The sequence below is a fragment of the Sarcophilus harrisii genome, chromosome 5 (assembly GCF_902635505.1).
Source record: "Sarcophilus harrisii chromosome 5, mSarHar1.11, whole genome shotgun sequence".
NCBI lineage: Eukaryota > Metazoa > Chordata > Mammalia > Dasyuromorphia > Dasyuridae > Sarcophilus > Sarcophilus harrisii.
In genome coordinates, this window is record NC_045430.1 from 281,043,181 (window position 1) to 281,066,909 (window position 23,729).

Here is a 23,729-nt window from a genome sequence, read left to right on the forward strand (position 1 = left end):
CTCAGGTCTTTTTGTAGTCTCTGTGCTCTTTGCCTTACACCATCTAGAGCCAGAATCTGTGATCCTCTTCTTGAGGGTGCTCTCTCATTCTGGGATTATAGATCATGTTACATTAATGCTTTTTCTTCCTAGTGCTCGTTCATGGTCTTCCATGGGTCCTTCAGAAAGGATTCCCTGCAAGGTGCTGAGGAACTTCCCACCCACAGAGACCCCTTTGAGGGGGTCCCTGACCATTTCATCTCATTCTTAAATTCTGGCTCTGAGTGCAAGCGTATACACAGGTGGGAAAAGGAAGCAATTATCAAGAGCTTCTTGGATACTAGTGGAAGGCTTGGGCTTTCCATCTGCTATTCCTCACTCGTAGAACCTGGCCAACTCACCTTTTGCATTTTTCCATTTTCTCACCACTTTTCATAGTTACTTGAACATAGGTCATCACTGGAAACATTCTGTAGTTAATTCCTACCCACCACACATCTCCATCAAGTTCCATTAATAGACTGTCTCTCTTGTCCAAAGGACAGCTTAACTGTGGAAAAGCTCATAAATAATAGGTTGGCCACTACTCAATGAATTCTTTAGTCATGGCAAAAAGGAAACGAATGCTTATAAATAGCTCTCAGTTTTGTGCCGTATAAGAAACATGATAATTCTTCTGTCAAACATAATCAGATGTGATCAGAGGAAAGTACCATTTCATCTCACTCTTAAATTCTGGCTCTGAGTGCAAGTGTATACACAGGTGGGAAAAGGAAGCAATTATCAGGATAATTTGTTATCTGGATATTTTAGAAGAACATATTCTGACATGAATGATTATATATTTGAATAATGACCTTTCTGAACTTTGACAAGTTGCCCATGGCTCTGACACTATCACACATCATGCTGCCTCCAGAGATGTTGGAAGGATGAAAAAATATTCTACGTATGGCACTGTGAATAGAGACCATGGGATGGTAGATTTGGTGTGGAACTTAGAGATCATCACTTTTTATCCCTTCTTTTCACGGATGAGGAAATTGCACCCTAGAAAGATGTAGTGATTTATTCAGTGTCACAGAGCTAATATCCTCAAATGATATTCAAATGCATGTCCTTCAGAATCTGGCTTCTATGATTTATCCAAAATACAACCCTGCCTCTCAGAGCTGATCCCAGAGCAAGGGTTCTAATCTTGTTTCTGCTACATATCATCTCTTTCATTCCAGGCACATTGCTTAACTACTTAGTACCCCCAGACAACTCTCAAGGAATATACATTGAAATGGCAAGCTAAAATTAAGAAAAAGCACAACAAAATTATTGAGGAAGAGAGGTTTCCCTGTGCTCAACTAGAACTGACCTTTAAGTTTTGTTTTGCTATTGTCCTTCAACAGTTCAATTATGATCAATTCTTCATGAAGTAGTGGACCATAGCATACCAGGCACTTCTATTCTCTAGTATCTCTCAAAGTCTGTCCAAGGTCATGTACTTGTCCCCACCTCTCTATATCATCGTCTGCCATCGCCTTTTCCTTTTGTCTTCAATACTTCCTAACATAGGGGTCTTTTCAATGATCCCATTTTTTCATTGACCAAAGTATTTATGCTTTAATTTCAGTATTTGACCTTCCTCTGAATAGTCTGAATTAAATTCTTTAAGTATTGACTGATTTGGTTTCCTGGTTGTCCAAAGCACTCTCAAAAGTTTTCGTCAGCACAAAAGTTTGAAAATATCAATTCTGCAGCCCTCAATTTTCCTTACAATTCAATTCTCACAGCCATATGTTGATACTGGAAAAAACAAACAAACATACCACTACAGAATAGCTTAACTATGTAGATCTTTGTCAGCAAGGTGATGTGTCTGCTTTTTAGTATATGGTTCAGATTTACCATAGTTTTCTTTTCAAAAAGCAATTGTCTTTTAATATATTGGCTGTAGTGACAATATATGATAATCTTTGGGCCCAAGACTATAAATTTGGAGCATCACAAGCCTATTAAGTGTTTAAGGTTGGATTTGAACTCATGAAGATGAGTCTTCTTGATAAGCCAAAATTCTATCCCCTAAGTGACCCAGTTGCCCCCAAGTCTCAGTTTAAAGAACCTTAAACAAGGTTCATTTCTTCATCTCTTTGCAATTATGTTCAAAGAGTAATTTATTTCATCTTTCTGAGAAAAAACAATAAGTTTTTGTCATTTAAAATTCTTTAATTGAGCATTTCAGAGATTTCCCCCTGTATGCCCAGCATTCTGCTACATACAAAACACCCTTCTGTTCCCTTTTACCTTCCTTCCCAAATGGTTTTATTTCTAAACTCATGAAGAAGTCATAATGACATTCACATTCATTGTCATATATATATATATATATATATATATAATTCATAGAACTAAATTGGAATCCTGTTATTTGTGGGTTATGACAGTCTCTTAAAGCTGGGCTGTTTTACCTGAAGGATGTTTGGCTTAGAGAGGTTACAATTGGAGTTGATACAAGGGTCTGGTTCAACCCTGTCCAACCCTGTTTGGGGATGCGACAGAAATAAATACTCTGTGTGTTGTGCTAGGAATTTTTATTCTATTTGGGGGGAATATAATTTATGTTGGCCTTGGTTGATGGAGAGACCATTGCTAGTCTAAAATAGACAATCATTGACTTTGCAACTAATTTTATTTTTTTGTCACTAGCAAATGCCTTCATCAATCAAGTAGTTTAATGATGTTACATATGATGTACTTTGACTTTCAGATTCCCAGGAAGGAAATTACAAGTCAGAAGTAAATAGTAAGCCCAGGAAGGAAAGGACAGCCTTCACCAAGGAGCAGATCCGGGAGCTCGAAGCAGAATTTGCTCATCATAACTACCTGACCAGGCTGAGGAGATATGAGATTGCAGTGAACTTGGATCTCACAGAAAGACAGGTGAGGATGATGTTACAATTCATGTTGCTTTTCAAAGATGTAGAGTATTAAACCAACAAAAAGAAAAACTACTTTGACTTCTTCAATCAGGTTTTTCTTCTTTTTTTCTCCATGTTTTATATCAAAAATCAGTTTAACATAGAAGATGGAATACTTGATATGGACAGAAAGATGAGTTCAAATTCTACCTTTGGTATTTATTAGCTGAATAATCATGGAAAAGTCACTTTCATGCCTTACTTATTTGTAACTTCTTTCCCTGTGCTTACCATGTTGCCTGGCACATATTCATACTTGCTAAATGCTTTTTTAAACCTCATCTCAAAACTGGAGGTGTTAGGTATTCCCTTTTCCCAGCGTTGTTGGAAATCTCTAATGTGATAATGCACCTAGTGCACATTAACAGACTTGAAATTTTGAGGCAATATAGGAATCTGAACTATGATCATTTGGACAACTTCCTATTTCCTTTATTCTCAGTGAGGTTCCCAACAGGAAACTTCTGACTACTATCTAGGGGTTACTATGACATACATTGTTGGGAATGGGGATTCATTTCTGGAGAGTGACTATAAAATTTCAACTAGAATGGACAAAGTAAAAACAAAAAAGAAAAACAAATCAAAACTATTCTTAGTTAACCAGTCAATGAATCAAAAGATATATATTTTCCTGAAAGTCCAATGATTTCCAAATTGTTTTTTAATGTCAATGAATGTTAAATCCAACATCATGCAGCAGTACTGATGCAGTGTAATATTTTATGTCATTCAAAGTGTTTCTATTGATGTCTTTTTGTTTCTTTGCCTTATTTCTTCAAAAATACCTCTCTTTTCTCTAGGGAGCCAACCTGTGTATCAAAGAATGGGGAAAAGAGAGAGAGAGAGAGAGAGAGAGAGAGAGAGAGAGAGAGAGAGAGAGAGCGCCAGAACCAGTGTGAGAGCCAGAGATACGGAGAGAGACAAAGAAAGACAGATGAGACATAGAGAAACAGAGAGAGAGAAAGGGAGACAGAGACAGAGGCAGAGATAGACAAACACACACACAGTGTGAAGCATGTCAGAAAAATTAACCAGCACATTGCCAAAGTTGGGCAATATATACAAAGTTCTATATCCTTAATTCCCTCCCCTCCAAGAAAAGACAGAGGGCAGAGATCTATTTTCTACTTCAGGATCAGGCTTCATTATTGGAATTGTATAATATGCAGTTTCTTTTTTTAAGAGGAGCTGAACTGTCCAGATAGATTGCTACAGACATTTTATTTGTTGTTTCCCCTGTTCCTCTTGTAGACTGTATTTCTTCTGCTCTCCTCATCTGCATCAGTTTGGTGAAGTCTTTCTGTGGTATTCTGAATTATTCAGACACATCATTTCCTATCACTTCTCACCATTTTGAGAGTGAAGGTGTTTAAGGATGAGCCCTGGGACAGACACCTAATTTCAAATGTATGAAAGCAGAGGGTATAGTATTAGAATCATCATCTGTGGAAAAGTGATTAGGTGATGAGTAAGTAAATACTATGAGTGCACCCTCTAGATTAGTAGCAGAGAATAGTAGGAGAAATATTGAAGAAGAACTTGAAGGATAGGACGGCAAGATGCTTTTTCTTATATTTAATTTTGATTTTTCTTTTATTACATGGAATAATTGAGCATATGTAAATGTAGAGTGCATGGAAACATGGAATAGAGAGGGAAACACCTATGTATTATATTTTCAGCTTTTAAAAATAGAGATGGGTTCCATTAGTTTTGCTAAATTGTCAAGAGGATCCATGAGACAATAAAAAAAAAGTTAAGAATTTCTTGTCATTAGGTGATGTGTGAAAACATAGAGAGATTTTGAGATTTTGAATAAGGGAAACAAAGTCACTTTTGACTCATGACCTTGGTCTTCTTGTGGAGGCAGCAATGGGTTATCTGCAGAGTGGAGATGGTAAGATGCTATTGGGTCTATGAGGAGAGAGGACCAGGCAGAGAGTATGATGAGGAGTCAGTGAGAGGTCATCCACATTTCTATTTATCTTGAAAGCCTTGTTTTCAAATTTGGCTTTGACAACTTACTGTACTTTGGATATCCCAACTTTCTCTGTTCACTGTGAACCTTTTTTAAGCCCAAACATTTAATGACATCCTTTGCTCCAGGAAACATTTGGCAAATTCTAAGAGAACAGTTTGTTCTCAGCTTGAAGTGCATTGTGGTGGTGAATTGGACTGGGAAGCAGAGTGGGGAAATGGAAGAATTTCCGAGATCTCCTGTCCAAAATCAGGTCTTGGTTGGATTTGGAAATAGCCTAATAGAGTACAGAGACATACATTGAACTGGAATAAGTTCACGTAGTTAGCTTGCCAAAGAGAAACCATCCATTTGAACCTCATTGTCTTCTTTGTAATGTTGGAGTCAGAGTGTCTTCTATGCCACAAGGAACAATGTGAGAAGTAGACCAGATTATGTATGGTAAATAGTAGAAAGACCATTAATTCTGAGAATGTCATACATAAGCAAGTTCAAATTCAATTAAAAATAAATTTCAGAATAAAGCATAAACTATTTGGTAATGATTAAATTTAAATTATTTATTTAAGCAATTATCCTTCATCCTTATAGTATTATGACTAATTAGCAGAAAATTGTAATGTATCTTTGTCCCTACCAGCAGAATGGACAGCAAAATGTGATCTGGCTATTCTTAATCATTCTCAGATTCTTTTATTAACTTTCATTTTTATGTCATAAGGTCTATAAGGCCAATGTGTATGTGTATATGTATATAAGTATGTTTCACCTCATTGTGGTACTTAGAAACAGTTATCATGACTTGCCCATCCCTAAAACTTTCTCTTCTCAGAATGCCATCTCAGAGTGGTCAAGGGTCACTGAGGCATTGAATCCATCCTATGGCTGAAAACAAATCCCTTCTGAAACATAACAAGGGGGACCATCCCTACTTTCTTCAACAGATCTTCCCCAGGCATGGTCTCAAATTCCTTCATCATATTGGTTGCTTGTTACCATTTGGACAATCTCAAGTTTTCTGATATATTTTACTAAAATGAGATGCACAGAGCTGAGCATGGTACAAAAGATGAGGTTTACCAGGGAAGATAACGATGGGACCTTCACTTACCTTGTTCTCTCTCTTGTGCTAGCTTCTGTTCCATTCTAAAAGCAGGAAGATGGAGCCAATCTACTCCAGGTGACTTAAAATTCTCTAGAGTAGCTAGATATTCTTTTTTCTATTTTTTTGCTTAGCTTAGGTGTCAGCTTCCAGTTTTCCATTTTGTGCTCTGACATTGCCTGGTCTATGGTTATTTACCTTGAAAAAGAAAACAGATGGAGAGTAAGAGTTAGACACCTTTTTCCCCCCTCCCCACCATCTGTTTTCGTCATTTTATTCACTCTGAACAATGTTTCCATCCTATATTTGATCTTTCCTTTGCCTCCTCCTGTGAAGCTGGATTCTCATTTTGTCTTTGCCCATGTGCACTTCCTTTATGGATGGTTTTCCATGCATTGGAAGATATATGTGCAGAGTGTGACCACATAAACACACACACACACACACACACACACACACACATGCACATACATGCCCCTATCCTAGAAGAACTAGTCCTTCTATCTAATAAATATCATCATCCCCTCCTCTTTCATGATCTTCTTGGTTTCCATCCACCTTGGACACATTTTTAACGTGGCTTTGCTCATCAACAATTTATTCATCATTACTGCTACTACTGTTACTAAAATAATGATAAGTCTACACGGCCTATCCTCAACCTAACTTTATAACACCATTGATCATTATTCTTCCTCCTTCGGCTAATGATCCAGACAAACTGACCTTCTTTCTGTCCCTGTAGGAAACACAACACTCCATCTTTCAACTTTAGATTTTTGCAATGACTGTTCTCCATGTCTGGAATGTAGCCCTTTCCTTCCCTCCATCTCAAGAACCCTTTTCTTCCTATAAGAGAAATCTTAAGCACTTTCTGTAGCAGGCCTTCCTTGATCTCTCTTTGAGCATCCTCCTTTCCCAACACCTTGAATTTAAACTATGCCTGTTTAGTTACATTATCTAGAGCACAGTAGATACATTAAATGCTTATTGACTGATTACATATATTACATATATATGTGTGTGTTTACATGCATACAAAGACATATATAGGATTGTATATTGCTACATATAGTATTTATACATATTATATGTAAAAATATGAAAAAGAAAAAAGCATATATAGTATTTACATATATGTGTATATATAATATATATAAATATAGAGGGAGAGGAAAAAGAAAGAAGACAAAAGAGAGAAAGAAAGAAGGAAAGGAAGAGAGAAGAAAAGAAAGAAAAAGAATAAAATGAAAGGAAGGAAGGAAGGAAGAGAAAAAAAGGAAAGATGGGGGAGGAGACTGGTCTCCTTTTTTATGTACACTCTTTATCAGTAAGGTTCGTTGCCAGGTTTTATGCATTTTACTTTTATCTCCAGCACCCAATATAGTATCCAGCACACCATAGGCAATTCATAAATATTTGTTGATTTTCTAGAACTTTTAAGATTATCTAGAATCTTTAACTTTTAAGGTTTGCAAGGTCGCATATATTATTTCATTGACGCACATGAATCAGCATGTTGTATTGGATAGAGTGCTAGATTTGGTTCTTCACCACTTTGAACATCAACTACAGTTTGGACAAGTCATTAGATTTTTCTTCTATAAGACTGTAAGTAATGCAGGTTATGTACTCAGGCCCCAGATGTATTGATGGAAAATAAGAATGGCTTTTTTCCCTTCAACTTTGAAAACCTGTCTTCTTCTACCATATTAGACAACAGTTCACGTGGGCATTTAGTGCTCGGCAGAGTTAAATATGTTCTATTTTGAAGTGGGAATCTGGTTTATTTTTATTTTTAAGTGAGAGGCAAAAAAGAGAAGGAAATGCACATCAGTGACCTAGTATGAAGACACTGATTTCCAGAGGAAGTGTGACATGTTTTATGTCACACATGGGGAAATAACAAATTTAGAACGTGCCTCTGTCCAATTGTAAGGATGATGGGATGCCAGTCCCGAGTACTTGCCAGGAGCGAAGTCAGAGTCCTGAGCCTGAAGTTATATGTAGAGATCTAAGCCTCTCCCACATCTTGACAAAGATGCAACTTTTCTTCTTGCAAACAGTCCTAGAGATGCTTGTTTGAGATTTCTGAAACCAGTTTGGGCCCATGTATCTTTCCTACTGAATGCCTTATTTAGAAATGGGGATGACCAATATAGAAAGAATGAAAGGTCTTTTCACCTCAAAAGATCTTTTCTCCCTCCTTTTCTCACCAAACTTATCAAAGAACCTTTGTGGTTCCTTCTTCCTCTATTTATTGTCAGCTTCATCTCTAGTTAAGTAGATTATATTATCCATTCAGAAAGATGATTATGAAGAAGAAGGACATTGGGAACTTAAAATGAAAATAGTAGACCTTTTCCTCGTCTCTTCTTCCAAATTCTCTTTTTTTCTCCACTCCTAAATATCACTAATTTTTCCCTTCATCCTCCACAATAATTTCACATAAAGAAAAAAAAATCACTGAGGACATGATATAATGGATAGACCACTGAGAATATCTGTTCAGTTACCCAGTACTTATATTATTTTAAACAAGTCCCTTGACTTCCATGCTTCAGTTACTTATCCATAAAAAGGAGGGGACTCAGTTATATGGCCATGATTCAGTTTGGTTCAAGGAGAAATCACCAAGATCTAGATTCTCAGCTGAAACAACTTTTGCCCTTCAAGAAGAAGGGCTGGTTATGGTAGGCATGTAGGTCAAGTGACTTTATATGGACCCACAAAATGCCCAGCATAGAGGAGGGATTTTTAAATTGGATTGTAGTCATCCAGATGTTAATTATGCAATCTAAATGGTAGATATCATGCCTCTTATACTCTGGCCATCATCCCATCCTTCTCTTCATCTTGAATCCTAGTGTGCCAGAATTTTAATGGCCAACTTTTGCCTCATCTTGCTTGGATTCAGGTTTCCATACTATAATGCCCATGTCATCCCCTGCTAATTCTTTTTCATCATTAAGTGTGGTCTTTTTCCATTAGAATTTCAGTCCCTTGAAGGCAAGAACCATCTTGTTTACTTGTATTTGTATCCTTAACACTTAGCAAAATATCTGGGATTCAACTCCTTGAGCACCAACTGGACAAACCCCTCAGACTTGAGGATCATTCCAGCTTGGCCCATAGCCTTTAGAGAAAAGCTCTAAATAAAATGGCTCAGTAAAATGGAGGGTTTTTTTAAAGATGCTTTGCCATACCCAGCTGGTCTGAGCATGGCTGCTTGTGAGGACTTCTGATAATCCAAGTTCCTGTCCTACATGACCTGTTCTTAGATTCCACTGGCATCTGGCTTTAGAGCACTTTGGAAAGTTAATCTCTGGGCCGAATGGACCCTTACTATATTCAAGACTGACAAACTCACTCTTGGTTTTGAGGCTATCCGGATAAAAGAGGAACAGGCCCACCAAGTCATCACATGTTTCTGTGGAATGAAAAGAAGAATCGGCTACATCAGGGTAGAAAAGTGGCCAAAGGCCAGTTTTATAGGATGAGGACGCCCAATATAGAAAGGATGAAAGGTCTTTTCACCTCATAAGACCTTTATTTTTCCTTCCTTCTCTCACCAAGCTAATCAAAGGAGCAATGTGGCAGCCTCATAAACCAGCTTGGGTTACCGGAATAAACAGAGCCATGGCATGAAGCCTCTGCCAACAAAACTGGAAAAATCCTACCTAGTCGATCGTATTCCATTAGTGGAAATGAGAGGGCTTAGAATCCATTGTTTCCTCATAAATTACCACATGGCCCTAAGCCAACTGTTTGCAAAATAGCCATCTACTTTTGGATAGCCAATGTGGAATGCTTTTTTTTTTTTTTAAATCTCAAATAAACAGTGTTTTTTTTTTTATTAAAGCCTTTTATTTACAAAGCATATGCATGGGTAATTTTTCCAACTTGCCTAACCTTTTGTTGCAAATTTCCCCCTTCTTCCTCCTATCCTCTCCCCCATCTGGCCGGTAGACCAATACATGTTAAATATGTTGAAATACATGTTAGATCCAATATGTGTATACATATTATAGTTATCTGGTTGCACAAGAAAAATCAGATTAAGAAGGAATAAAAAGAAAACAAAAGTGAGAAAAAATGCAAGCAAATAACAACAGAGAGAGTGAGAATGCTCTGTTGTGTTCCACACTTTGTTCCCACAGTTCTCTCTCTGAGGGTAGATGGCTCTCTTCATCACTGCACAAGTGGAACTGGTTTGAATCCTCTCATTATTGAAGAGAGCCACATCCATCAGAATTGATCATCGTATAGTCTTGTTGTTGCCGTGTATAAAGATCTCTTGTTTCTGCTCATTTCCCTCAGCATCAGTTCATATAAGTCTCCCCATGCTTCTCTGACAACATCCTGCTGGTCTAACCAGTGCTTTTGTGACTGCTGTGGAGAAATCCTCTTGAAGGGTCTTATATATAAAATCATGCACCATTTTCTCTGAGCTATTTAGTAGGGAGACTGTTTCTTTGATATGGTTAAGATTGACATGTATGTCCAGCACTCGGTGCTTCATAAAAGCTTACGAAATGGAATTGAGTTTTTAGCTTAGTCAGACCATGAATAAGATCATGGAAATAGAGCTGGAAATGAAACCTAGTGAATTTATGGCATCACTGACCTGATGGACCCTATAAACTATCTTGTTCTCCTCTGTTACAGAGGAGGAAACTGAGCCCAGGGGAGGTTAAGGGTCACTCTCAAGGTCATCTAGCAGTGTGAGAGGTAGTATTTAAATGCAAGTCTTTAGTATCCATGTCCGGTGTTGTACATACATTATACCACTGTGACTTTTAATGTTGTTATGATGCACACAGACATACCCACAGACACATACACATGTACACAAATGTCCCAGCCAGTGCTATTATCTTTAAATCACTGAGAATGTCACCACAAGGAAAGTTATCTGCTCCGAAATCAAACTCCAGTTTTTCCTTTTTGCATTAGGCTCCTGTTACAGGATACTTTCCTGTCATTCACAAGGGACTTCAGGATTGGCAAGGGAGACATTAAAAGAGTTTCCAAATGGCAACAGTTCCAAATGGAACAAACATATCCGCGCGCGCGTGTGTGTGTGTGTGTGTGTGTGTATACATATACACAGACACACACACACACACACACACACACACATATATATATATATATGCATATCAGTATAGAAGCACCACATATACATATGGATCCGTAATGTGTATATTGTATATACAGCCAGTACATATATATGTCAATAATGTCTCTGTCTACAAATGCACCTAATGGGTGGATACCTCTGTAAGCAAACACATGGGCATGAATATATATATCTGTGGGGCTTTACTCCAGAACTGTCAGACATGCCCCCAGCACTCCTTAGTTACCTGACCCAGATTAAAATATGACTGGGAAATATTTAACAAAACAAATACAAATGCAAGGCAATCTACAGAATCTTTTTTTTTTAATTTTAATAGCTTTTTATTTATAGGTTATATGCATGGGTAATTTTATAGCACTGACAATTGCCAAACCTTTTGTTCCAATTTTTCCCCTCCTTTCCCCCACCCCTTCAGGGCATGACCAACACATGTTAAATACATTCAGGATGACCAATACATGTTAAATATATTAGAGTATGAATTAAATACAAAATAAGTATACATGTCCAAACCATTATTTTTCTGGATCTACAGGGCTTTTCCAAGTCGAGATCCTTATGCTCAGTCTCATGGAGTTTGACACGACTGCAGGAGCCAGCTCTTTATGAGCGGCAGAGAGGCAATTGACCTACATTGGTTTTAAGAGGAGTTCCTCACTAGAGAGTTCTCTTACTAGTGAAATTACAGTTCCATTGCCTATCTCCCTATCTGTTCATCTCTCTGTCTCTCTTAACACACTATTTCTATTATTCTATCTGGAATCTGTATCTCTGTCATTCTTCCTGTATCATTCTGTTATTCTGTCTCTCATCTTTCTTACCTATATCATTCTATTTCCCTACCTGTATGTAGACATGGATATAATTTAGACTCTAAATATATAGACATACCACACTACATATGTTGTATATATTAAAGCATATCTATTTTCTTAATATGTCCATGAGCATTGCTTTATGGGTCTGCATGCTTGTACAGTCACACATGTCTGTCTATTCATATCTATGTGCATTTACATAGGTCAGATACATACATGTGCATAAACTTCCATAACTGCAGGAACATACAGGTGAGAACAGTCATTCCTTAAGGGACATAATGTGTTTCTTCCAGTATAATAAACAAAAGAGTACATTTATATTGCATAGACTTCGATTATGAAGTTGGAGCTGTTTTCTTCTTAGGAAATGCCTTCAACCCTAGGCATAGTAAAATATGTTTAAGGCACTTTAATGCACAATTCAAGGAAAACATTGTTTTTAAAACTATTTCTTAATAAAACCCAAACTACTAAAATAATCCCTAGACGTGAATAGCAATACTTCATTAGGAACAATCATAATCAACCCAGCAAAATAATAAAAGTGACAGCATAGCCAGATCCACACACTCCATCTTTATATATAGCTCCTAAATATAGGAACTAGTAAATATTGAAGTAGGCTGGATGTAACTCAATATTTCAACAGCCTTAAGACATGTTCGCACTTCATACTTTACACGCTAGGCAATTCTTGTGCAAGCTTTCCCTTTTTCTCCTTCACTGGGATTTGTTACCCAAGTCACAGGTTATAGTAAGTGAGGGAAATACATTGTGAATTAAAAACAAAAAGATCCCAAACAATGAAAATTAGGACACTGACAATTATTACTATTATCTTACTCTCCTCAGCTTCTTTTAATTATTTATATTAATTATATACTAGATATTAATTATAAATTAATAATATTCATTTATCCTAATACTGAAGGTAGAAGAAGATAGCTGAAAATGTCCAATTCCCACCTATCTTAAAAAAGACACTCCTAAATGCTAGTGCCATAGTAGTCTAAAAACTAGATGTACTTACAGTCGCCTACTTGCAAAAAGGGCTGCTACAAACATTTTTGTACATGTGGGTCTTTCCCCCTTTTTTATGATCTATGTAGGATATGGATCAAGTAGAGCCACTGCTGGATCAAAGGGTATGATAGTCCTTTGGGCATAGTTCCAAATTGCTCTCCAGAATGGTTGGATCAGTTCACAACTCCACCAACAGTATATTAGTGTCCAATTTTCCCATATGCCCTCCAGCATTTGTCATTATCTTTTCCTGTCATCTTAGCAATCTGAGAAGTGTGTAGTGGTACCTCATAAATATCTTTGCATTTCTCTAAGAAATAGTGATATTTAAAGAGTTTTTATATGTCTAGAAATGGTTTTAATGTCTTCATCTGAAAATTATCTGATCATTTATCAGTTCTACACAACTCTTTTTGATTTCAAACTCTCATGCTCTCTCTTGAGTTGGTAGCTCCAAGCTGCTTCCATTCTTTCAAAGAAGAAGGATTAGATTTGACTCACTCAGATACTTATTGGTGGAGTGGCAAGTCAGGTCACACTTTATGAGCCTCAGTTCGCTCATCTTTCATATTCTCAGGATACCCCTAGAGTCAGATTGGGGCCTCAGTTGTGGTCTTCTCACTACTGCTGGCTCCAGTCCTTTCATCCTTACTTGGACATTTTGAATGATGATGTCATTAGGGTAAGGACCCCCCTCATTCCTGCTGTGGCCATAGCCCTCCCAGAAGGGAACAATGACTTTAAGACAAGAAGAGCAAATGGAGGCCCTTGAGGATGGCTTTGGTTGACCTAAGTTTAGCTCAATAAGCACTCATTAAGCATTAACCCAATGCCCAAATAGTAATTGTTTTTTGTGAGGTTCGCCTGAACTTTCCTCAGTGTTGGGAATCACCTCATAGGAACCCCAGCCACCTATTTGATCGAGGGAGCAGGGAGAGGACTTAGATAACCAACAAACACAAACCTTCAATATACTTTACCTTGAGCTGATGAGCACTCTAGACATATTTTCCAAAAGAAACTCAATACAAATTGGATGCGATCCAAATAAATCCAAAGTAAAGTGAAGTCATTTAGAAGAGAAGCCATTAGCGATTGAGGGGATCAGGAAAGATTTTGTATAGAAAAGCCCACTAGCTGGTTTAGTGAAGTCAAGGAGGCCTGAGTTCCAATCTTTTCTCATTAACTATGATACTGGGGATGTTGTTGACCTCTGTTTGTCTCACATTTCTGTAAAATGTGGATAATGATGGCATCTATTGGGGCAGGTCGGTGGCCCAATGGGTAGAGCATCAGCCCTGAAGTCAGGAGGACCTCTGTTCAAATCTGGTCTTAGACAATTAACTCTTCCTAGCTGTGTGACTCTGGGCTAGTCACTTAACTCCAATTGCCTCAGCAAAAATAAATAAATAATAGCACCTATCGCTCAGAGTTATGGTGAGAATCTAGTAAAATAATATATGTAAAAAGTGCTCGATACAGTGACTGGCAAACAATAGGCAATGTATTATTATTGTCATTAATATTAGTAGTAGTAGATGCTACTTAAATGTTTTTTTTTTTTTTTTTTTTTTTTTTTTGTTTTGTTTTCGTTTTTTTTTGGTTAGGCAATCATGGCTAGGTGACTTGTCCAGAATCACACAGAATCACACAGGAAGTCTTAAGTTTTTATGGCTGGATTTGAACTCATGTACTCCTCACTTTAGGGCTAGTGCTCCATCTACTGTACCACCCAGATTCCACTTGAAGCTGTGAGAGGAGCCATTCAAACAAGAGAGTGGTATAGCTTCTGAAAAGACAGGGAGAGATTCAGATATTGTGTTTTAAATGATTTAATACAACCCAGTAAATTATGATACGGAGATTATTTACTATATCACATTTTCTTCTCCTTTAATATGTATATGAAGGAGTGAGGTCATTTCTGTTTCCAATATAAATCAAGCAGAGAAATCTTCAGCAAGCTTCTCTTGGCAGCACGGTTCCTGAGGAGATGTTTGATACGGGGTCACATGTCCCTTAACTAATTTCAGCAACAGCCCAGTCATCGGCTTGAGGGATGTGAACGCAAAGCGAGTCATGAAAGAAACGGAAGTAGGGTCTTTGTGCCAACGAGCAGATGTTCTCAACAGTGCTATCCAGCCTTGGGAATCCTGGCCTGATATGGGAAAGCAGGCTAGCAAAACGCTCTCAAGCCAGGTCCTCTCTGCTGCTGACTGGAGGTTGGACTTTGGAGAAAGCCCCTTTCTTTCATCATCTGTAAAGGAGACGTCCAGAAGTTCTTGGAGGGAACTCATTTCTGTTTTCTGATTCTGACCTCCATTTTCCAAATTGTTAAATCAAGCAGCATTAATGGAAATGCTTATTATGTGGCAGACCCTGTGCTAAACACTGGGGATCCAGAGAAAGGTCCCTAGGAGCTCCTCTTCTTATGGGAGTGATGATAAATTTATAACTGTACACAGAAGATATACATACTTGGGGTAAGTGGGAGAGAGAGGATGTTATAGAGATTTGGGGAGACCTTGTGGAAGGTCGGATTCGTGCTGAGACTTGAAGGAAGCCAGGGTAGCTGGGAGGTGAGGATGAAGAGGGAGATAAATCTAGACATGGTGAAGGCCAATGAAAATGCTCAGTCAGGGTATGGAGTGACTTGTTCAAGAACAGTAAGCAGGCCGGTGTCATCGGATCCTAGATAGCATGGAGGGGTAAAGGCTCAGCTTAAATACAAAGGCTGGAAGCTAAAAAGGGCTTTGAAAGTCAAAAAAGGGAGTATGTATTTGATCCTAGAGGTGATAGGAAGCCTGATCAAACATTTGCCTTAAACAAATCACTGTAGAGCTTAAGGAGGGTGGACTGGAGTGGGGAGGCTTGAGGCGGGGAGACCCATTTGGAGGCCATTGCAACAGTCCACGTGGTGATGAGGGCTTGTTCCTGGATAGTGGCAGTGTCCAATTAGAGAAGAGGAAGAATGTGCAAGATGCTGCAAAGGGGAAAGTTAGTGACAGATTGGCTATAAGGGGATGAGAGATTGGAGAATTGGGAATGGTATGGTACCTTCAACAGTAATAGGGAAGGTGGAAAGGGAATGGTGATTTGAGGGAAGGATAATGAGTTATGTGTTGAGCTCTAAGATGTCTACAGGGCATCCAGTGGGAAATGTCTACTAGGCAGTTGGAGATAAAGGATTGGTGTCAGTCAAGAGAGAGGCGAGAGTTGAATCAATTGATCTGGAAAGTATTTGCATGAGATAATTGAATCCAAGTCAAGGCTGGTAAGATTGGCAGAAAACTAGTACAGAAGGTGAAAAGGAGAACGATCAGGCAGGATCCAGATGAAAATCCAGAAGAAGAGGCTAAAGGTTTGTCGTATGGGAGGAAGCACAGGGGTGTGCAGTATTACAGAAACTTGGGAGAAGAGGACATTAAAGCAATGTCATTACGTGTGACTGCATTGTGTAATTGGTCACCATTCAGAGAGAGTAATTAAAAAAGGGAGACTGCCATAGAGCAACAGGATAATTAAAAGCCTTGTTTTTACTTTGATCACTAATATCAAAAAGAAAGTCTTTTCTTATGACTCATATGAATTGGCCACATCTTCCGTCTGTACTCTTTGAAAAGGCGGCACAATTTTGAAATCTTCCTTTCACAGTTGTCTTGGGCAGAGCTTGAGAAAGGAAAGTACTCCACTTATCTCAGGTGGAGATTTCTCCTTTTCTCCAGCTACTGAATGGAAGTGGAAGGAAGCCGAGGAACTAAGCATGCAGATATTTTATTTTACACAATCGATCCATAAGCACTTATTAAGTTTCTACTCTGGGACAGCCACTGTGCTAGATTCTGGGGGACACGCAAATGAAGTAGCCTGCAGGAGGCTTCTTTCTAGATGACATGACTATGTAGAATTCTGGGTTATCTGATTTGCCCTGTTCAGCCATGAGGTTGAGACAAAGCAAATCCAAATGGGGGTAGGTAGAAGAGCAACCTTAAATTATTAACTACATATATTCAAGCTTCCTAGAATAGAGGCAGAAGGGACTTGGAGACTTATTTGGGAACAGCTTCACAGAGTTCAGACTCCGTGACAAGGGATCTCACTGGCCATCCCCTTCCTCCCATGCCTGATTGCAATTTAGCCAATCATGCCATCTTTGCTTCAAGCTTTCAAAATGGAGTTATGCCATTGGCAGAGGGTATGTCCCACTTCAGGTCCCATAGGCTCCCTAGTTAGGAACTTCAGAAGCCAAAGGGTCCAACTTCTTTTTTATAAATGAGGAAAAGATTGATACACCAAAATTTTGTTAATTATCTGGTCTTAGGAACTTGGGCTTGAAATATAATGAAAAATAATGAAGTGAAGTAATTGTCTAATACTAGGAATTGGGGTTTAAAAAAATAATACTGAAAGAGTTTCTTCCCTAAGAAGCTTACATGGGATAATTTTTGATAAATGCTTAGCACAGTGCCTAACATGTAGTAGGTACTTAAGAAATGCCTATTTCCCTTCTCTTCAATTTATAGTGAGTTACACTAGAAAATAGGGTGGAGGAGAAAGCAAGAAATAAGCACAGATAAGTAAGAAATGAAAAGTAATTCAAAGTAATTTCAAGAAATAGATATTATTAATCTCTGAAGGAATCTTAAAAGGATTCCTAATGGGTCCAATTGACAGGGGAAGGAAACTGAGGTTCTAAGAAAGAAAAATAACTTGCTCAAAGTCTCACAGTTATTAAGGAAGCAAATTTGCCCCTTCTTTCAAATTCAGTGCCTTTTCCCCAACGTCATATATATGTCATATATGATATATATATATATATATATATATATGTCATATATATGCTCTCTGATTAAGATACAGAGGCATCTTTCCAACACAGGGTTTCAAACCAAAATGTTGCCGTCACCTAAAAGGTTAAAATCTGTTTTGTCCAAAGTCTTTCATTCCGTGAGGATCTTGGATAAACACAGCACATCTCTGCTGAAAACTGTGTTGTGGTGACATTTGATACTAACACAACAAGTGATATCATCATCGTTTGTTGTGGATAGTTCTTTGTACAGATTTATGGGGTGACTAGCAACCCCTCTGGGCTCCCATTCCTCAGTTCTCTCCCTTCCATCTTCCCATTTACTGCCACGTTTTAACAAAGGTTCCCATTTCTGTGCATTTATGGCCCAACTTGGAGAGGACAATAGAAGCCATTAATTGAGATGCAGTTGGAATTCACAAGTCTTCCCGTTTCCTCTGTTCCTTGCACATGCCAGGCTCAAGTTTCCACACCTCTTTTTTCCTTCCCTAATATTACTCTTTACAAATTCCAAAGCAAGTTCATTTTTCAGATATTTGTATCTGATCCCTGGAGGAAATCCTGCTCGAAAGGCCTTTCTCATGTTCGAGTCACTAGATAAACATCCAGCGGCTTTCAGCCTCATATTTTTGGATACCAGCTGTGGGCAGAAACAGAGGCTTTTTCTTGAGTGTCTTAAGCCATTAATGAAAATGGACAAACCATTCTACAGGAAGTACAATGCAACGGGAAGGGATAATTTTTGTGAAATCACCACTGTATTCAGCTACTTCTTTAACATGGGATGGGCCATTTTGCAGATGGATATAATCCACATAGGGGGAAAAAAGGAAATGAGTGTAGATTTTAAAAAATGAAAAATATAAATTGTGGCTTGGCTAGTCAGTTCCTCACATATTGCTGCCAAGATCCCACTGACTTAATTGAAAGGACTTTCTTTTAGACCTGAGTGTTGGTGAGGTTGGTGTTTTTTGTGTTCGTTCCCTCTGGGGTTTCCGTGTAGAAAATGCCCCCTTGGGAATTCTGGGAAACCCAGATGTCTCCCTCTTACAAATGTGAAAATGGACACTGAGAAATAGGAACATTTGCTTAAGTTTCCATGGAAAGACTGAAGTAGAGCCAAGAGTGAAACCCTTTTCCAGCAAAAAAAAAAAAAAAAAAAAAAAATCCAAGAAAATGTTAAATGCCATTTGAAAAACATAATTAAATTGGATCTAGCTTTCCCATTATCTGAGATTAGAGAAGGAAACTAAGATTCTTCTTCCTTTTTCTTCCTCCTTCTCCTCCTCCTTCTTCCTCCTTCCTTCCTTTCTCTCTCTCTCTCTGTCTCTGTCTGTCTCTCTCTCTCTCCCTCCTGCTTTCATTTTTAGCCTCAGTGCACAATACAAATCCAGGTTAAATGCTTCCTGCTGAGGGTTTTTGCTGTTCATTCTTGAATAAAGTTAAAAGCATGGTTTCATTGTCCTGGCCTTATTACAAGAGTGGTTAATATCTGGGCACGTTCTGGTAGCCGTTTGGTGTTATAACCTGATGAACTAGGGCAGCACAAGGGAACTCAGGGGAAGGGACCACAGTCTGTGAGGCTGGGAAGAGTTGAGGAGACTTTTCTGGCTGGAAGCCTTACACGTGACAATGGAGACTATTCATTTTTGGGCCTGTTTAGTGTTTACTGATGAAAGGGCTTAAAATACTGCTTAGCCTCGTCTGTTCGTGGAATTCCCCATTGGTATGACCCAAGTGCTTGGACACAAGTTGGATATGTTAGCAGGGAAATTTTGATGCTCACAACCCAGGGAATGGCTGCACACAAATGCATTTTCATTTGATTTTTTAACTGCACTGAGAGAGGAAAGTCCTGGCGTGAAAACTCTCTTCATTGACATAAGTGAGGTCTACCGAGAGGAAATATGGCACAGTGGCTGGGGCACCAACTTGGAATTTGAAAGAAAGACTGGGTTCAAGGCTTGTCCTTATTGTATTCTATAGGCCTTAATCAATGGTACCACAATGAGGAAATTCTGTTGAATTTGGTGTCACGGTATTTGAATTTGAACTCTTATTCCTTCCATTCCCCCTTTGTAACTGTGGGTAACATATTTCCTCTAAGTTTTAATTTCCTCATCTATAAAATAAGTGGGTTAGATTAGATGGCCCCCAAGGTCCATTCCAGATCTAAATATATGATCTGAGGATTCCAGGGGCCCAGGAAATCATACTGGATCACGAGATACAAACTGTGAACCAAACTAAACTTCCTATTGCTCTCTTCCCAAAATGCTGTTTCTCACAGAAACCTACCCAGGATTAGCAGGAGGCAGCAATCGGGAGGGAGCAAGCGGGAGAGCCCAAGCCTTCTGCCACTAGGCATTCCAGTATAGGATGCTGCCTTGCCCATGACTTCTACATAGCAATATGAACCTCACCTTGACTGTAATAACATTTCTGAGTCCTCTGAGATGCCATGGCACTGGTCTTCTGCCTGTTCCTCCCACAAAGCCCTCCAACTCTCCAGGCTTTCTCCCATCCCTGGCTTTCTCTCCCTCTTCGTCTCACTTTCTTGGTCCCTGAGCTATATAGAAGTAACAGCTAAAGTCTCATATTCTCCAAGAATTCTTTCTGGCTCCCCCAGAGACATGGAAAATTAGCTAATGGTACAAAATAGATAAGATATAATGCACATGCATGATATAGGCCATGAGTGAGCTCTGGAGCAGGTCACAATCAAGAGCAGTGGCTAATGAAAGTGAAAAGAGAAGGCTGTCACTAAGAGATGAACCAGGGGTTTTAACCCAAGATCCTAAAGACTATACATGGAGAACATCAAAGAAGCAAAGTCTATTCATAGGTTAGAAACGACTCATTACCAATCGTGAGTTCAGCAGCTAATTAGAAAAAAATAATGAAATAAAATAGGAAACTGGGGCTCAGTGGTTAGACCTTGTTGGACTTGGATCAGAAAGATCCAAATTCAAATTCTGCCTGAGATAATTACTACCTGTATCTCTTCTCCCTCTCTCCCAAATAGCCATTTCTTATGATAAAGAATTAAAAAAAAAAAAAGCAGGGGGAGAGGAACTCCTACACTTCATTCTACACAAGTGTAGAACAACAACAAAATAAATAAGAGGACTATTTTATTTTTCCTTTTCTTTGGGGCCATCCTAGGTCATTATCATTTTTAATTATTTTTATTTATATATTATTATATTATTATTTTTATTTCTATTTCTATTATTGTTTTTCTATTTCCCTTTCAGTAGTCATCACAGATATTGTTTTTCTGATTCTGCTTACTTCACTTTTCACTATTTCCTAGACATCTTCTGCTTCATTTCTGCATTGCTCATATGCATCCTTTAGTGGTATGGTCACATTTCATTGAATTCATCCATCCCAAGTTGTTTAACCATTTCCCAATAAATGGATCTTGACTTTGCTTTCAGTTCTTTGATAATATAAAATATGCTTCTATAAGTATGTGGTTTTTGGTGCATAGAGAACCTTTCTTTTTATTAGTGACCTGCAGGGCTATACTCCTTGCAGTGGAATCTCTGCATCAGAGGAGATAGACACTGATTTTTTTTCACAGAATTCCAAATTCATTTTCAGAAGGGTTAGATAATTTCACAGCTGCACCTGCAGTCTTCTGATATCTGTTTCTCCCCAGCATATCCTCAGCAGGGACTATTTCCATCTTTTAGCAAGTTTGCTAATTTGCAGGACGTAAGGTGAAATTTCATGGTTATTTCTATTTGAGTTTCTTTCATTAGTACTATAGAGTATATTCTCTATCGACTATTGATAATTTATAATTTTTGGCGACTTGTTCATATCATTTTACCACTTATCTAGTAGACAATATTTTTTGATCTTGAATATTCTGGTTGTTTGTCACTATATAAACAACAGATATATTTCCAGAGATATTTGATGCAAAGGCTTCCCCCCACCCCCCCGTCAATCATTTTTTTTTCTTATTCTAGTTTGATTACTTTTGTTCATGAAAAACCTTTTTGCTTTGATTTAATTGACATGATTTATCTTTTGCTTACACATTTCATGAGTTCCCATTTTCTGAATGAATTCACTTTCAATGCTTGTTATTTGGATGTGAATTCACCCCTCCTTCTCCTGCTGCCATAGCTAGTTAAATAAAAGTACTGTTTTCTGCAATATGTGTGTGTGTGTGTGTGTGTGTGTGTGTGTGTTTAATGGAAAATCCTGAATTTTCATGTGTTGTACCCATTTTAAATTTAGAGTAGTATATCAATATTTTTTAAATTGACATAAGAATGAAAATTTGTGACCTAACTTTTTTTTTCTTTTCTCCCCACTCCTTTTTTTATTTGTTTTTCAAGGTGAAAGTCTGGTTCCAAAACAGGAGGATGAAATGGAAGAGAGTAAAAGGAGGCCAGCAAGGGGCAGCTGCCCGGGAAAAGGAACTGGTGAATGTGAAAAAGGGAACCCTATTGCCTTCGGAGCTCTCTGGCATTGGGGCCACAGGCCTCCAGCACACAGGGGACTCATTAGCCAATGATGACAGCCATGACAGCGACCACAGCTCTGAACATGCTCACTTATGATACCGAGCGCGGGATGCGCCGAGCGAGCGCTGTTCTCAGGAAAGAAATGCTAGCATGGCGAGCCTTACTTACCCAGACATGGTTTACAGAGGGAGAAGACTATGGCAATGAGCATTGGCTTTCCGAGGGTCAGCCTTCTCCTGTTTGCCCCCTTGAGCTGTAGAGGGCTGACAAGTGCCACTTCTCTCTAAGGGGCCTCCATGGTGATGATGCTGAAGATGGACTTGCTTGGAACATTCCGCACTCGTTGGCCATGCCTTGGACAATGGGCTGGTCTTTGCTTAGCTTGCACTGAAAAATAAATTGCTATGGAGAGCAAAATAGGAGACATTTTATCCCGAACAGTTCCAGGGCCCCGAATCACTGTTTATTGGATAAGAAATGTATTTTAACTCTGTATATATTTACCTTATGGCATTTTCCTGTTTTCACTAACTTTTGCAAAGCATTCATATTAGCTGATGGCCATAGACACTCCTAATGACAATCTTCATCTTGTCTCCCTTCTGTTTTCCTGTTCCAAAGACAAAGCATACATGTTAACTTGTGTTCCTTCCAGTAGAGGAAGATGGAGTAGAAGAGAAGGAGAGAACACATCCTTTTTTTGTACCACAGACAAAACAAATCTTCTGTTGCATTTACTATCAACTGCTGCTAATAGGGTATTATAGACTTAACCTCGCTCCTCAATTCTTTCTATCTTATAGCTTGAAGAAAAAGTTTTGTTTTTTTTAAAAGGATCATAAAAATCCATCACATTTCAGAAGAGTTTGTGTGCCAACTATTGCCCAAAAGCATCTCTATAAAACATTAGAAAATATTAGCTATCGCTTCTACAGTGGGAATAAGTCAATTCGCCAGAAGGCAGGTTTTCGTTTTTATTGTTGTTTTTCAATATGACATTGAATAGCAAGAGATTGCAAAGCAGTTGGTAGTTGATAGTTCAGAAACCATCTCTAGCTTAAGTTCATCTTAATAATGTTGTTGCATATGTATGTTTACATATAGAACACCAAAGCCTTAACAGAAAACATGATTGTAATTTGTAAAAAAAAAAAAGTTTAATAAATGATCCTTTTAAAATAATGGCATTTCTGTGATTTCCTAAGAATAGCGGAAAATCTCATGTTATTTATTGAGCAGTTAGAAAAATCCTTCTGTTTTAGTTAGATGCAGATGAAAACAGCATTTGTCAAACTGAACGTTTTTTCCAGGATGAACCTGCTCCATTTTGCCTTGTTCATGATAGAAATTCATATCTCTTAGAAAAAATATGCATCAAGTAAATGAAGACAGTCCAAAACAATTAAACTCA

General features: G+C 38.3%; 1 protein-coding gene across 1 annotated transcript in view; it reads left to right on the forward strand.

Moving 5' to 3' along the window:
- Window positions 1–23,500, forward strand: part of MEOX2 (mesenchyme homeobox 2) — an 84,502-nt gene extending 61,002 nt beyond the window's left edge. Inside the window, exons 2-3 of the mRNA XM_031940698.1 lie at window positions 2,738–2,910; window positions 22,190–23,500. Of these exons, the coding sequence (XP_031796558.1) occupies window positions 2,738–2,910; window positions 22,190–22,414 (398 nt within the window). The 3' untranslated portion in view covers window positions 22,415–23,500. The remainder of the gene's footprint in view (window positions 1–2,737; window positions 2,911–22,189) is intronic.
- The last annotated feature ends 229 nt before the right edge of the window (window positions 23,501–23,729 follow it).